This window comes from Gambusia affinis, linkage group LG06, assembly GCF_019740435.1.
Source record: "Gambusia affinis linkage group LG06, SWU_Gaff_1.0, whole genome shotgun sequence".
Lineage (NCBI taxonomy): Eukaryota > Metazoa > Chordata > Actinopteri > Cyprinodontiformes > Poeciliidae > Gambusia > Gambusia affinis.
This window is the reverse complement of record NC_057873.1, coordinates 29,152,670-29,166,740: the sequence shown is the minus strand read 5'-3', so window position 1 is coordinate 29,166,740 and position 14,071 is coordinate 29,152,670. Positions and strand designations below refer to the sequence as shown.

The 14,071-nt window shown below is 39.3% G+C and overlaps 1 protein-coding gene across 11 annotated transcripts in view; it reads right to left on the bottom strand.

The window, feature by feature from the left end:
• phldb1b (pleckstrin homology-like domain, family B, member 1b) overlaps positions 1–14,071 on the bottom strand; it is a 100,032-nt gene that overhangs the window by 50,076 nt on the left and 35,885 nt on the right. For all 11 annotated transcript variants that reach the window (XM_044119357.1, XM_044119358.1, XM_044119359.1 and 8 more), the window contains one exon: positions 8,659–8,784. In XM_044119357.1, coding sequence (XP_043975292.1) covers positions 8,659–8,784 — 126 coding nt within the window. The remainder of the gene's footprint in view (positions 1–8,658; positions 8,785–14,071) is intronic.

Here is a 14,071-nt window from a genome sequence, read left to right as displayed (position 1 = left end):
GATGGAAATCATTAACATATTTCAGAATGCAACTGTAACTTTCCTGAACATTGAGCTGCAGATGGTTCATCCCACACCATGTGACAAAGACAATTTTTTTTTTTTTTTTTTTGCTGTTTTTAATTTTAAAACCAGGTATTACAAAATGGACCTTCTTGCTGAAAAAGGGAGTCAAAGCACTTTGTGGCAAGATCTAAAAAAACCCCACAGGTTTTAATGGATTCAGTATAAATTGAAAGGCAGAAATTTAGCTCTCTATTTCAGCTTTTGAAGAACATTGTCACTGTTTCAGATTAAACTTCTGAAAACATAAATGTGAATGTATCTGTTTGTGTGTGTGTGCGTGTGTGTGCGTGTACGGACATAAACACAATTAAAAGACACAGCAGAAAAATGCACTGAGGTCTGTTTTTGTGTCTTGATGCTGATGATGTCACAGACGTGTCCCATGACCAAAACTGTTGTAAAATATAGAAGCTTGAGAAATAATGCATTAGTTGAGCTTGCTCAGCTGAGCCCTGCTCTCTGGGTACACGGCTGGATCAGAGCACACTTCAGTGCCACCTCACTGTATTCCAGTCATCTGGCTGCCGCGGCGGTTCGTTGGATCCACCAGGGCCCGTTTGAATGTCACTGTCATGTCGTTTATTACAGACAACAAACCGACGCGATGCTTGTGTGCAGCGCACAAGGAGGAGGAAGAGGAGGAAGAAGGATGGAAAGGGGGTGGGGTGACAATAAATTAAAGCAACAAGAAAAACCCGACCAATGATGTCATGGGGTACGGATAATTGATTACAGTGCAACACGCCAAACTTCTCTTAAAAAACAAGCTATTTAACATCAACAAAATCCACATCAGGTCCATCTGCGGGTCATTGGAAATAAAGGATGAATGCAATGAATCCCAGACGTTTCCTATTGAGATTTAAGCAGAACACACAGGATCGTTCCCATGTAACGATGCAACTATTATATTCAGTGCTAGGACTGATATACCGTCCAGAACCAGCACGAAATATTAAACCGACTAGTTCTTAATGGAGTTCGGTCTGAGACGGATTCGTATGACCGGTGTCGCTCAAATCTCAGGCGTTTTGGCCATACACTTACTCACATGAAGGGGTAGAAACTGCCAGCCGGGGTTCAGAGCGCTTCACCTGCTACGTGACACACCGGGTGGGCCCACATCCCGCGGACACGCCGGTACCGGAGTGGTAGTGACAGAGCCCCGCCGCGCCAGGTTCCATGCAGACTTACAGAGAGCCAGAGCTTCACCGCCGAGGTGATATTTCAAGCAAAGCTTGGGTTACCGAGCACAGCCGCCGAGTGCTGACAGGCTAGCTGAAATATGACCAACTTTCCGTTTTAAACCATCAAAATAAAGGCTGCCGTCTTAAACTTCAATACAATGTTGACATGTTTCCCCGTGTCAACATGACAGTGGCAACGGAAGATGGATATATAATATAAGCACAAAGCTGATGCCGGTCAGCTGTCATTAACAAGCAAACGTCGAAGTCGGACTTTTATTTTGAAAACGTGGTGTTATACTTCACGTGCTGTGTAACTCAACAGCTGCCAATTTACAGACTCACGACAGACAGTTATGCCTGATGAATGTTACTTAACGATGTTAGTAATGTAACAATATTACATTACGAAATTTTGACAGTTTTTCTTATGAAGCAGAGCAGAAGAGCAATAAAAATACTACATGTGCTGAAACTGACACTAATACTTTCTATATCCATAAGCAACAAGGGACGAGCTGGGGCTCTTTATTGTAAATTTTTACTCCAGTGTGTCAAGTGAAGAGAAATAGTCTGAAAAGAACAAAAATCAGATTTTTAGAAGAAATTAGTATTTGTGAACTGAGATATCATTGCGATCATTTCCTTTTGGATCAAAAGAGTTTTATTCTATTTTGGCTTTCCAAAAAAAAAAAAAAAAAGCCACAAAAAGCTTAGTTTGCTTCCCAAAACACTGGGGAAAAAAGGATTTCCTACTATGGCCTCTCACTCTAGAAATTTAGGAAAATCCGACCTTAAAACTATATAAATTTCTCAATGAGCAAAGAAAACTCCACATTTAGAAATTGTTTTTATTAATAAAATCCCTATTAGCACCATCATAAAAAAATTTAACTGATATATTAAATAAATAATAGATGGAATCACATTCATTATCAAAATATCTAATGTGTGGAATACTGCAGATGGAAAGGACTACTTGCCTGCAATAATTTGTCAGCAAATAAGGTTTCATGTGCTATCAGTGGAGGTTGTGAAGGCCTGTTAGACTGTCACTGATCCTCAGGCTGGAGGTACATTTTCAGATGCTGATGCTTAGAGAAAGTGAGGTGGTCACTGTGATTTAGGAACAAAAAACGTCAGGAAAATGTGGGTAAACCGAATTGATATTGTTTTCTCATGAAGCCCTAATCCATCCATTATCCTAAACAGATGATATGAAGACACTTCATATCATCTGGCTAAAGCAATTTATAGTGTCATCATATTTAACATGTCAAGTAACTAAATGCTCATCACTTATAATGGCAAAGTTTTGCATAGACTCCTCTCCAACAAGGCACACCACCCTAAAATAGAAGGGCCCTTTTATTGCAGTAAAACACCAGCGTGTAGCGTGTAAATTGATTTCATCATCAATTTACACGCTACACTGAAATCATCACAGATGATGATTTCAGTGTCTCTTTTGACAAAAGCTTTAAGAGTAACTTCTTACAATCTGATACAGGTGTATGTTTCAAATAAAAGTGGTTTGAGGACGTACTTATAAATTTATTGTAAGTGTATTGAAAATTGGCGATAAATCTGGAGTGACACAGATTCGTCTGGACGGACATGTGGAAACGCACCTCCTCATGATGGGATGTCCCCTGAACACCTCACTAGGGACGCATGCTAAACAGATGCTCAACTGATTGAGTGTTTCACTCTACCTGTAAGGGACAGCCCAAACACTCTGCCAAGGAAACTCATTTCAACCGCTTGCATCCATCATCTCATACTTCCAGTCACTACCCAGAGTTGGTGACCATAGAAAGGTCGGTACGTAGATCGACTGATTAATCGAGAGCTTCATCTTTTGACTCAGCTCTCTCCCCATAACCACCCAGTACATTAAAGTTTCAATGTTAGGTGTCAGTTTTATCCACTACACTTGTTCATATTGTAAACTGTATTAATTAGTCTATCCTACACAGGGACTGACCTTCAAACAGCATCTGAAGAGAAAGCAAGAGAAGCACACATACTGGGCCAATAGCTGGGTTTGGGGGTAAGAATCAAAGAGGAAAAAAACTGACTTGAGCTGGAAGATTATAAATAGTCTGTGAAAAAAGAGCCTGTAATCCCAGCCACAGGCCTCTTTCAGTGCACAAAGCTATCTGCTGGTCTGTAAGAGACACACTGAAAGCAGGAAATATTTTTGACTGACTAAAATCACAGCTTTAGCACCTTTTCTAGATATGAAACCAGACAAGAGTCAAGTTGCTGATATGTCAGGGACAGAACATTTTTGTATGAACCTGTCTCAAAGAAATAACATGTAGGCTCAGTACACCCTGGGAGAAATACTGGAACATGTGGAGGATGGAAAGTAGAGACCTGACTGTTCACCTGGACACACAACACACAGAGTGAATCCAGTGTCTTGTAAAGATATGAATTCATAATTTATCACACTTTGCCAGGTTACCGTCCCAAATTTCAATGTATTCTGTTGGGATTGACCAACATAAAGTAGTGAATATTTGTGAATTGGAAAGTTTTTATCTTTTTTTGTTGTATAAAAATCTGAAAAAAATATACATTTGCTTTTGGACCCTCGGAGTTATTACTCTCTAGAACTGCATTCTGCTATAGTCCTAGAAAGTACACACTTTTTTGCTTTATAAAATAGCTCAAGCTCAGTCAGACTGGATGGGTAGGTGGGTTGAACTGCAATTTTCTAGTTTTGTCAGAGATTCTATGTTGAATTTATGTCTGGACGTTGACCCAAATCATCCTATAGTGCCTCTAGCTGTAAGTTTAGGTTTTAGGGACGGTGAATCTCCACCACAGTCTCAAGTGCTTTACGCATCTAAACTGGTTTTCTTCCAGGATTTAGCTTAATCAATCACATCAACAACACCCAGCTTAAGAGTAAGCTGATAGCACATGAAATCTTTTTTGCTGTTAGTAAGAAAAACATTGTGAAAGCATGATGCTGCCACCTCCATGTTTTATGGCAGGGTGATGTGTTATGGGACATGTGGAGTGTACATGATGTTTTACAAATGCCAAATATCTGGTCATCTAACCAGGGAACCTTCAACCACATTCAAACACCAAGACTTCTTCTGGTTTTCTTTCAACAACAGGTTTCTTTTGGCAACTCTTCTGTGTGTGACCTTACCATTATGGGATACTATGTATACAATTTTGAGAGTCAAATGGATTTACTTAATTTTAAAATAAGGATTTAGGGATAACAAAATGTGGAAAAACTGAAGCTTTTTGAATACTTTCCAGATTCTATGCATGTGATGAAGACTCCACTTCTCCTTGAAACAATTTGTTCAACAGCCCTAATAAACTCAGGCTCATAAATAAAGACAGCTCTCAGTGACGGACTGCTCTGGCTCTGGAAAACAAGAATCCGTCTCAACTTAAAGGCCTGTACAGCATTTCAGATTGAACCGTCAGCCTTTCGGACTGGTGAAAAAGGACATTTCCATTCATAGGAACTTTTCACAAACAGCCTGTCTTGTTTTAGTAAAGTTCCTCATTGAATGAAATGACCTGGAAGTACATAAGTGTCAGCCATGACAGAAGCTCTTTGGATGCTTTAAATGCCACAGTGAGGAGTATCAGTGCTTTCTTTGTTATTTCTTTTTGGTTCAGAAGCACTGGACCATCCTCTATAGATAGAATGGACACTATTCAGTCTCTCAGGTTGTTAGAGAACGTCAGGTGCTAGAATGAGGTTGTCTTTTGCTAAGTTCTAAAGAATTTTTTGGCTGTTTATATTCTGCTCTTACATTTACAAGTGTTTGTTGTTGTTTTTTTTTTTAACAAGGTAAGAAAAACCCTTTGAACCAGGAAAGCGGGGTGGTGTTGGAAGTACCAGATCTGACATTAATTAGCAAAACAGAAAGTTTCTTCATATTTATATGACAATTTTCGGACAAACGGAGAATTTTCAAAACCAGAGAGACCATACAGATGACGTAAAAAAAAAAACCTAAATATAACAGATTTGGTTTTACACTGTGTGGAATCAAGCCACATGGCAGAAGCAACACATGAACCGATTTCACTCGAAAACATTCAAATGTCAGGTGGGAAATCTCACAAAACCTCTCAAGTTCAAACATAAGTTCAGAGAAAACAAACATGGCCGACTGGGAAGAAGCAACAGCGAAAGTTTGTGGACTTTGTCTAATAAAGGGAAAACAATACAAAGATGTCTCCAACGTCCACTGGACTGTCGGGTCCACCATGGCAGTTACTTGGACGTCTATGTATTTTGGATTCTGTCACCTTGTTTTCTGATTGGCTAAGTGTCACATTCAACAGCATGTGTTCTGGTTTCTCCTCTAGAAACTCCACACACATCGGCCCAGGACAATCTAACATGTTCACTATCCCCAATTATAAATTACATTTAGAAACTTGACTTGTGGAATATTACAGTAAAGCTTAATTTGGACAGAAATATGTCAAAATGAATAATCCTCTGGTTTACTTGGGGTTTCCTGTCTTCTTTCTTGAACTGAGACAGATATGAGCTCATTTCTTTGCTTTTTGACATTTCAAATAATCCCTGTTTATCACCGGAGTGGTTTAAGCAGTCCTCATCTGGATGCAGCACAGGAATGCATAAATGGTCCGTTTCTAAACAACGGAAGGCTTTCATTACTGGCCCAGGAAGTGTGCTGCCGGCAGCGTGCCTGTGTGCGCGCTATACTTAACCCCCGGTGGCCGGCAGCGTCAGCGGTGGAACAGCGGTGACAGTTCCACCGTAGAGGCTAAAGATGAAGGTATGCTTCCAGTTGCTGAGCTGCCAAGAGGAAAACTCAGAACACAAACACATACTCAGCCCACAGCAAGCAGCTGAAGACTCTGCCTGGAGACACGGAGGAATGAGATGCTCATAAAACATGCATGGTGTGAACTGCAGCTCCGGGTCCCAGCTGGGCACGACTCCCCCTCCGGGTTTCGCAGGGTACTGTGTTCCACGGACTGAACGCTGACAGATCGTGGCCTGTTGCACGGCTAGACAATGAACAGAACCTGCTGCGTTTTCCTTGGATTTGTAAAAAGAACTGTTTCAGGGTCTGGAAATCCAGTGTTAGGTTCCAGAGTCAAAGTTTAGATGCAATTTGAACCACCCTAGAATATTAGGATGGATTTACAGCTTAGACAGGATGGCAATATAATAATAATAATAATAATAATAATAATAATAATAATAATAACAATAATAATAATAATAATAATAATAATAATAATAATAATAATAATAATAATAATAATAATAATAACTTTATTTATAAAGCGCAGAACAGTTGTCCAGCGTTAGTAGAGGTTATAAACACCCAAAAAATAAGAATGAATTCATAGAATACAAGAAGCTTGTTGAGATGTTTGTATTAGAGATGCACCGATCTGACATTAATATCTGTATCAGTGCTGATATTGAAAAAATTTTGTATCAGCAACAGTGATATAAGGGCAGATCTTTTTAGTCTAATTCTACGCTTTGTGCTCTGAGTGACGCATGCTTTATTATTTACCTTACATTTTATTTGGATTTCCTAATTGCTCTTTCTGAATCATTTGAAAGAAGATTCATCTTACATGTATGACCAACATAGTCAACCTGTTGTTTCTGTCGGTTTCAGTTTCTTTTTTATTTATTTTACATTGTCTCTTCTACTCCTAATTGCACTTACTGGACAAATTAAAGTTGTGTTGATTTGTGAAGCTGTTTGTGTATTTAAGTGTGCTGTTCTGCTGAGTTATCAAATAAATGTGTAGTTCAGTACATTTAAGTCTGCGTTTAAAAAAGAAACATTTTAAGTCAATACAGCTGTTTTTCTTTATTGCTATCGGCTGTTACTAAACAGCTGTTACAGACCTGTTTATATGAAATCAAATATAGTGGCAGAACTTTCTGAATCACAAACCTTTGGGTTGATTTTAGACTGGCTTGTACGACCAAATCCCAGCCATACAGGACCAGCTCAAATCAGAGCTGTATAGGCGTGGAGGTTATTAGAGGTAGGCTGATGTACTGGACAGCCAGTAAATGAGGCTCATATGTGCATTTTCTGAAATATCAGGACTGTCCTCAGACAGGGACAGTCCACTGAGGCATGTCAGAGAGCAGCACAGTGTGGCTGTGGCGACAGTAAAAGTATGAAACACGTGACACTACAGCCAGCTGTCAGTCAAACAGATGCAGGAAGAACCCGCAGGGTCTGTGTGGGCTGCAGCTGGCAAACCTTCGACTCGCTGCAGTCAATCAAATGGTCTCCACATGTTATCATCTGAATGGAGAAACCCCATATAGGCAGGCTGTGTGACCTGGGAACCACCAACAGATATCAGGACAAAAACATGGCTTCTGTTCAGGGAGATCACTTCAGCTTCGCAGGAAATGCCCATCATGCACATAGAAATGAGCGGTGCAACAATAAACCAGCCCAAATTCCTTTGTTTTGGGAGGCTGGCGATTTGTTGATACTTGCACATAAAACAGATCTAGTAATCAGCCACTGTTCTCTTTGGCTCTGCCATGAGAGAGGACTGACTGACAGACCTGCCCACCAGGTCTGCGTTTAACAATAGCCACTCCACGTTTGCCATCTTAGTTACTTTGTCACTAAATTTAGCAACTTTCCTGGCCAAAAATGTTGCTAATTATAGCAAAAGAAAAAAGCAAGAAAGATTAGTAACCGGACAGAAAAGTGCAATCAGTGCACCCCTCCCAAGTTAAGAAGAAGATAGCAGAAGTAAAATGACAAAATGAAAACATTAAATAAAAGTAGTCGTCATGGAGAATATGAAACTGGTTGTACTGAATTGTAAATATTGGCATTGGTCATCTACAAGAACCTGTCCAATGATCAGAAAACCTGAATGCCCGGAATGAAAGTTAATTTTGCTTTGACATGCAAGAGCTGTGCTAAAGTATTAATACCCCTCAAATTCTGCTCAGAGCAGAGATCTCTGCAGCTCCGTTATAGCTACCAGGTATCCACCGGCCGATTATTTGATTTATGCCCTCCATCCTCTTACCGTTTCCATCTGATGGACTGAACAGAAGTCTGTTTGGGACACTGTTTAATGTTCCAAACAGATATTAAACAATGTCTGACATTAAATAATGTCAGACATTGTCAGATAGCTGCATTTATACTGAGGTTAAATTGTCCCTTGATAGGATTAGTTAGTTAGTTGAAATAGGGCTTATTTAGGGACAAAAGGAGAAAAGCAGCAGGATACATGCCAAATATTGCTGAATTTTATTTGGAGAAAAAAAAAATGTAAGTGAAGTTTGAGGCTATAACGGAACAACTTGTGAAAAATTCAAACGGATGCAGATGCTTTTGCAGGGAACCCTAAGCACAAGACGTGTTACCTGGACACAAAGCGTAGCTCCCGGTGCGAACACCTCCTCCATGAGGGATCATGCTCTTCATCCTGAAGGCCTCCTCAGGGTGGTTGAAGCGGAAGAAGGCTGACTGTCCAAAACACAGCATACAGCCTGCAAGGAAAAACACAAGAAAGTCACATTTATAGTGTTGCAATGTGACACTGGATATTAGAAATCACACTGTAAAAACAAAATCTTACAAAGTATTTTTGTTTGTATGGTTTCTAGTGCAAATATCTAAGTACAGCTTCAGTAAAACGAAACTAACTTGCAAGTAAATTCTTGTTAAGCCTGTCATGATAACACAATTTGCTGGATGATAAATTGCCCCAGAAGTTATTGTGATAAACAAAAATATTGTTTTTAGACTATTTTCAAGTTATATTATGATAAGGGCATAATGCAAATTTGCCCTCTTAAATATCAATAAACTTTAAATTGTAATGAACATTCAACACTGGCACAGAAAAACATATTAACATTTTCAAAATGGATAAACAACACAACAGAAAGAACAAAATTATTTTATTTATTATAGCTATGTCATAGGGATACAGCTATGAGTCTGCTTATCTTAACTGTAAATTACACTTTCCGCTAAATGATAAGCTAAAAGCTGAATTTAAACTGATTAGCTTAAATTAGCTTTAAAGCAGTAAACCGAGGTTAAAAGCTAAGCTAGCCACCTTTTCCTGCTCTGACCTCGTTCAGACACATGTCATTTGTTTTACTTTGCTTTTCTAATCTATTGGAGCAGAGATTAAACAAACAAGATAAAACTTGTGGTCTCTCTGGTGGTTCAGGGAGCTTTGATTATTGTCCCTTAGCTGTTTCCTGCTTCCTGTCTCGTAGATAAGCTGCCAGTGGTGGAAGAAGAGCCATAATGTTTTAATCAAAGTTAAAGTTCTAATCAAGAGCGATACAATAGGTGTAAAAGTCCTAATTTTATAATAAAAAGAAAAAAAACCAGCAAGTATATAAACTCTCCCTCAAGGAAGGGATAGTTTTAACACTCGCCATGTGGTTTTGTCCAAGTCATTTCCATCAAAAGGTTGGTAAGCTCCATTATTGCTCTAATTATTCTTGAGGACTTTTATGAGATCATTGATCTTTTTCTTACATAATACAATTTCTTACCCAAGAGGACTCAGTTATTGTCTAGTATAATATCAGTCAACTAGAAAATTCCTGAAGTAATTTAACTGGGAAACACAAACAATAAAAAAAAACCCACAAACAATAATTATTCATGACAAAATATCTACACTGTGCAAACATTAGCATTAGTTAGAATTGTTGCTTTCCTGACTTAGAGAAACATATATCTATATTTCCCCATACATGATGCTGTTGCTCCTTCAGTGACAGCAGCATTTTCACAGATCCTTCCTCCCAGCAGCTGCTAGACTTTAAAACCATCACTGTTCCCAACAAACCAAATAAGTGTTCATATCCCTGCAATTATTTGTAGTTTTTTATTTAAGTTCATACCACCCCAAACCTCCTGCACAATCTTTCCTTTAAAATAAGAAAATCTGAAGTTTTTTTCTTAAAACAAAAACATTTGTTTCCATTTTAATTGATTCATAAATTTAAAGTATTTTGGAATGTCAGAAATGTTTATTTCTAAGAATAAAATAGCTCTTAAACTGAAGCTGCTCTTTGATGAAGGGAGATCCCACAGGTTTACACAGTGAATAATCTGATCTGCCTCACCCTGATATCCAACAGGAAAAACATCCAATTTTGGAGATAAGACTCTAAACAGAGTTTGTTGGACATTAAAGCCTGGAGTAAACAAAGCAAAGACAGACTGAGATCATCATGACGGGTTTCAAAAGTTACTACATCTTGTCGGCGTCTCAAATCAGCTACTAACGCAACCCTAAATACCTAAATAACCTGGACATATGAGACCAAACAGGAAAATCTCACGTCCAGCAACTGATTGGGCTCGTTCTCACCGAGTCGCCATGGTAATATCCATCCCATCCACTTTCTGTCTGGTTTCAAATGTCAGAGCGCGTCACGCGTCCAACTAATCCAGCCCTCTCATGTGTCATGATGTCAGTAACAGATAAGCAAACAATTGTTTATAGCTCTCTCAATATAGCACCATTGTGTCACGCTGGGACTGCAGGGGGAAACGTCTGCAGAGACGGAGCAGGGGGACAGATAAGATCCCTTCCTGTCGTCAGGCCAGAGGTAGGGATGGGAACCTTCTCCATCACACAGAGAGGCTTCAGATTTTAGCAGGATGAGACGTGAGAGCAGATAAAATAGACCTGCCTTAGTAAGCAACACAGTAAATGGTCAATATTAGGGATGCACTGATCCACTTTTTTCACTTCCGATACAATACCAATATCTGAAGGTATCTGAGTGTATCGGAACCGATACGGCTCCGATACAGAAAGCCAGAGCTGAATTGGCTCAAAATGTTTCTTTTTTTTATAAAACAAAAACTGACAAAAATGTTCTGAATAACAAAATTATTTGCTAACTTTGCACCAATGCAGTACACCAAAATACACCAACAGCTTCACAAGCTTGGTCAACAAAACAAAAAAACTTTAATTTGTTTAGTGCTACTGTTTTTGTACATATTGACAAAAACAATCAGTTTTGTTTCGGTCAAACATGTTTAAAATCGACTGCAACAAACCTGTCAAATTGTTCAGAAAGTGCAATTAAGAATTCTAAATATAATGTCCATCCATCCAACTATCCATCCATCCATCCATCCATTATCTCACACCCTTGGTGGAGTCCTGGTGCCTATCTCAAGAGGCGAGAGGCGGGGTCACCCTGGACAGGTCACCAGTCCATCACAGTCTAAATGTAATGTAAAATAAATAATAAATCATGATGTCGCTCAGAGCACAAAGCATAGAATTGGATTAAATAGATCTGCCATTATGGATTGGGCACATGCTCAATTATAATCGTACTGGAATTTATTTCGGATTGGTGCATCTCAAGTCAATATTGTATGTCATATGATGGAAATTCTTGACACAGAACTGATTCTCCGATACAGAAAAGCTGTCCGTCTAACAGTCATGATTTTTGCACTGTGGTAGGAAGACAGATTACCCAGAGAGAACCCACGCATGGGAAGAACATGCAAAGTTCACACAGAGAGACCCCAGGCGGGGATTCGAACCACAGACCTTCTTCCTGCAGGGAATCAATGCTGCCAACTGCGTCATGGCAGATTAAAAAATACCCCAAGTTGCTTTCTATCTAAGGAAACCAGCAAATTTCTCCCAATTTTCCCTGCAGTCGACTCCTCTATGCTGAGCAAACACAGGGTGACACGAGTACATCGTGATCCATGGAAAAGCTTGCAGTGATAATAAGTGGTTCCAGTGTCAGAGATTCAATTCCTGACTGGTGGTTACAGCCCTGGGTCCGATCCACACCTACATGCACTTCTTAAACTTTTTGCTTTTTCTATGTGGTTTGCAAGTTGTCTGTTTTTTTTTGTTGTTGTTGTTTGTTTGTTTTTTTGTCAGTGATTGTGTCCATTTTTTTCTCGCTCCTACTGGATGTTTTTTACAGCCAACAAGCTAACAATCAGCTTCCTGTTTACGTTCACTGTAGATTCCAGAGTGCTTGTTTGTCTGCGTTAAAAGACGGTGTCGTAAAAAGTCTTCAAGCTCCGAATAATAAAGTGGAAATAAATGTTATGTAAGCCAGTGTGGTTAAATCCCACATGCCTGATGTATATGAGTGGTGTAAAAGGGAAAACTTTTTTATGTTTGCATTAGCACTGCTGTCTTTAATCAGTACATATGAAATGGGTAAGAGTCTGTTCCAGAAGATTTCCATCGTTTCGGTGAACATTTTCCACCGATCAGTTTTTTCCTGATGATTTGAGGCCAAGAATGAGTAAAAACCAAGAACGTGCTGAATGGATGATTTAAAAGCAGTCGTTAACACTTTGATCCTGTGGTATTTAGAGCCACGTCAACACCCCCCACCATGTACTCCACACACTCATCTAACTCCTTCATCTAAATCCCGCTTTTCTTCAGGACTTTACCAGCAGCGCTTCGCTCTCCCTCCACTTCTCTGACTCCCGGTACACACGCCAAACCCCTGACTTCACCTAGCACAATCTTCCAAAGGAGATAAATTCAAATTAAAAAGTCACATTTAAAGGGATATAGCTTGGAGCAACACATATCAGGTGTTTTAATCATGACAAACCACTGTTCAGTCGGAGCTGGAGGGAGTCGCTGATGACGCTGTGGCATAATTCACATAATTCACCCAACAGTTCTAGAGAACAACTAACTTCTCCAGTAACTCTCTCTTCTGTGAAGTATTAGAGTCAATACTGGACTATCATCAGAATCAAAGGAAAACATATATCCTGAACTGAGTATTCATTTTTTGTCTAGTTTTCAATAATAATAATAATAATAATAATAATAATAATAATAATAATAATAATAATAATAAAATTTTACTGTGAGCATGGAGCATATGTAGCTCTAGATGGAAAAACAGTACTTGGTAAAAATTGCTGAAAAATCAATATTGTCATTATTAGGATTTCTTGGACACAAAATTGGCATCATTAAATTTAAATCACAAAATTTGCATTTTTTTTCTAGGAAGTAAAGAATCAGAAATTGAATACGATTTTTTTTCTCTCTCTCACCAGTAACTCTATGAGGCATACGTCTGATTATCCTGAAAAATTTAAAACAAAGATACGCCGATGGGCTGTGAAGACAAGACGCAACAAACTACTTTTTCCGTCATGTTCTTGATGACACTGGAGAAGCTCTTAGAACGTTTTGGTTCTATTGTAAAGAGGCATTGAGGGCAGGTTTGTGTAAGAGGTAAAAAGATCCAAGAAAACACACACTAGCAGGTAATCATCATGACTAATCATGTGTAACAAAGGCAGAGCATGTTTCAGTGTGACTGAGCTGTGTGTATGTGTGAGCATCTAAACCAGAGGTGTCCAAAGTCCGTCCTCAACGGACGGCGCTGCATGGTTTAGATCATTCCCTGATTCAACACACCTGAAACAAATGACGGTTTATTATTGTGCCTCTGCAAAACTGTGACATACCGATGAGATAGCTGGACTATTTGAATCCACTGTGACGGAGCAGAGACTCATGTAGGACAGCCAGCAATGAAGACTGGAGCTGGATGTCCATGCACTGCACAAGATGCAGCAGGCTGATAAGGGAAGACATTTCTCCTCTTACAGGCAGTAGACACACATTCACTGACCCCTCTGCTGCCCACATGGCATCCTGACCTCAGCAATGTCAGGCTGAGTGTGTGTGTGGTAACTGATTGTGGACACAAGGCCAAGAAGAGCTCATGATAACTCAGCAAAACAGACAGAGCACATGGTCTTTTAGAAGCA